The sequence below is a fragment of the Phanerochaete carnosa genome (genome assembly GCF_000300595.1).
Source record: "Phanerochaete carnosa HHB-10118-sp unplaced genomic scaffold PHACAscaffold_138, whole genome shotgun sequence".
NCBI lineage: Eukaryota > Fungi > Basidiomycota > Agaricomycetes > Polyporales > Phanerochaetaceae > Phanerochaete > Phanerochaete carnosa.
This window is the reverse complement of record NW_006767765.1, coordinates 1-2,539: the sequence shown is the minus strand read 5'-3', so window position 1 is coordinate 2,539 and position 2,539 is coordinate 1. Positions and strand designations below refer to the sequence as shown.

General features: G+C 53.3%; 1 protein-coding gene across 1 annotated transcript; it reads right to left on the bottom strand.

Annotated features, from left to right (window-relative positions):
* Positions 1-406: 406 nt before the first annotated feature.
* PHACADRAFT_202148 (uncharacterized protein) lies at positions 407-1,493 on the bottom strand (the record flags this gene model as incomplete). Its single annotated transcript, XM_007402392.1, has 2 exons — positions 407-948; positions 1,019-1,493. 2 exons carry the CDS (start codon positions 1,491-1,493, stop codon positions 407-409), a joined length of 1,017 nt encoding a protein of 338 aa, XP_007402454.1.
* Between the last annotated feature and the right edge of the window lie 1,046 nt (positions 1,494-2,539).

Genomic DNA, 2,539 nt, shown 5'->3' with positions numbered 1-2,539 from the left:
TCGTATCAGTGTAGTGTAATTGAAAAAACCTAGGTTTACACTCATCCACAGATGTAGGAATATGTGACAATAAAGAGCCAGTATGCATGAGGGAGAAACATAGGCACAGTAGGAACTGCTTTGACCGGGACTTGACAATGGACAAGCGTGATCAATGCAGCACAGCATACTACAATAATACATCTGTCCTGATGACCTTTCTCTTCCCCTTCCCACCATCCACAGGCCTCTTTCCCTCTGCTACACAAATGCCACATCTTTGGTGCATGATCCTCACATTTAAACCCTGTGCGACGATGCACTGCTCATCTGTGCCAGGGACATGGAGCAACTGTAAGATTTTCATGTTTCAAGTGTGTGCATGTTGGTGCCACACACTTGAAACATGAAAATCTTACAGCAACATCTACAGATACACCTGTTTCTTGTCATCTGTAGAACAAGCTAACCACTCTGCACGCTGGGCATCACTCAGGACCACGTCCAAGCCACCAAGCGAGAGGCACATCAGCGCAGAGAGAACCTCCGCACCTGAGACGTCCAGCAAGAGTGGGAGCCGACCATTGTGGATCTTGACGCTGACCCTGTTGAGGGCGCAGAGATGGGGCAGGACTGCATCCAGGAGGAAGAGGTGCGCCAGCACGTCTATTGCCTGCACCCTGCTGGAGCGCGTGATGCGCAGGGGCGGGATGGCGCACGGTGGATGTAGGTCCAGGGTCACCTGTTCGATGCCGTTCCATTGAAGTGCGAGTTTGGACGATGCCGGTAATGTTTTCGGGATGACGAGTTGCATGTATTCAATTCTCTGACAACTTGAGGTTTTGGCTGGTAGCAGCACCCGTACGTGCGCGGTCGGGGAGCCACCAGCTGAGACTATATTACCAAAATCGATCGACGTTATCATCGACCGATTAGATAGGCCTGCTTTAGGGAGAATAAGCTGAGACACTGTAACCGTACGAGTGGACTGAGGCTGTGAGCACCAAGAGTTTTGGCCATGAAAGGAGCAACGACTTACATGGCTCAGTGCCGTTGAAAGCATTGTAGCGCAGATCGACCTGGTAGGGCAGGCCCCCGGACGACAGCGTGGCTAAGATCTTCTCGGACAAAGCGAGAGTCGTGTCGTTGACATGCATCTGGCCTTGACTGGCGAAGAGAGGATTCGCTAGTTCAAATTGGCCGCTCGAGTATCCGTCCTTAAAGCGCCGAATGATGTGGAGAACCTGCGGCCACGAATGGCGACGGGATCGCCGGCGGACGAGACGGGTGACGGCACCATCCACGAATGTAACTTCCTCAGCAGAGAGCTCCATCATGCCAAGATGAGCAACGCAGTTGACGACATCCTTCACAGATGACAAGCGCAAGCGACAGAGGGTCAAGTGCCCGATGCACAAAGTTGACCCTGGCAAGGCCTTGGGTAGGGAGGCGAAAGGCAATAAGGTGGTCTTGTTCGGCTCAGGCTTGTCTTCGCTGCGGACGGTCCAGGACATGTGGACCGGGAAAGTCAGCTGAAGGCGATGCCTGTGAAGCCGAATGACATGGTGACTCCACGGAATTTGGGTGGGGATCCTGTCTTCGACAAAGTCGAGACGGCCGACGCAGTCTCTGATGTTAGGTACAAGGTGGTCTGATGCATCCAGCAGTGTGAGAAGATCTGAGATGTTGTCTGCACTTCTCAGAGTGAGCCTCTCGAAGAGTAGGGGCCTGATGAGTCGCGCTCAGAACCGACAGGTCAGACTACATGCCGTCAGTCCTTGTTTGGTTGGTTTCCAGTCGGCACCCCAGCCGCGGCAGCGTACAAGGATGGCATAGATCAGCTCTGGTGACATGTTCTCTCTCTTTTTAAAAAGCACCAGTCGGCATGAGACAAGAAAAATACGCACGTGAATGGACGGTGTAGTCGAAGTGCAGGGTCGCTGGGCGCTCCGTGAGCTCTGCACCGCCATCACATCGCCATCGGCGGATCGGCAGCAGCCGGGTGAGCCCGGATCTTTGTGGCGCGGGAACTTTCTCCTCTCGTCCCATCGACCGGTACAGTATCTCAAGTTTTCGCCTGGCAGCGTACGTTGGGCTTAGGTTAGGCGACCGCTAATTTCATACCACATCGCACCCTCTGCTTATCCACGGTAAGCATCTTTCTCCTCATACATTTTGGCTTCCCGGGTTGACGTTGGCATACTCAGAGAAGGTCAGGAGCAAGGTTAGCGGGACAGTGACAACAGACTGCCTCGATTGGGCCTCCCCTACCAGTTCAAATCGTGCAATTCCATTGCTTTTCGTTATCGCTGCTCTTAGGTGATGTATCAATCAGCGACCCGATGATCATGGGCCCTGGTGCCTCTTCCAGCCTGGGCCCCCGGAGATTCTGCCGCCTTCCGAAGTTGTCCAAGCACTTTTTACTGGTGGTGCGAGTACTTACACCGCTACTCTCCTTAACTTGCGATTGCTTTGATGATTGGTTTCGTTTTTGTGCAGCCGGACACAGCCTATAGAGGTAGCAAGCGCTATCTAGAAGGACCGACAAACGACCAGCGAA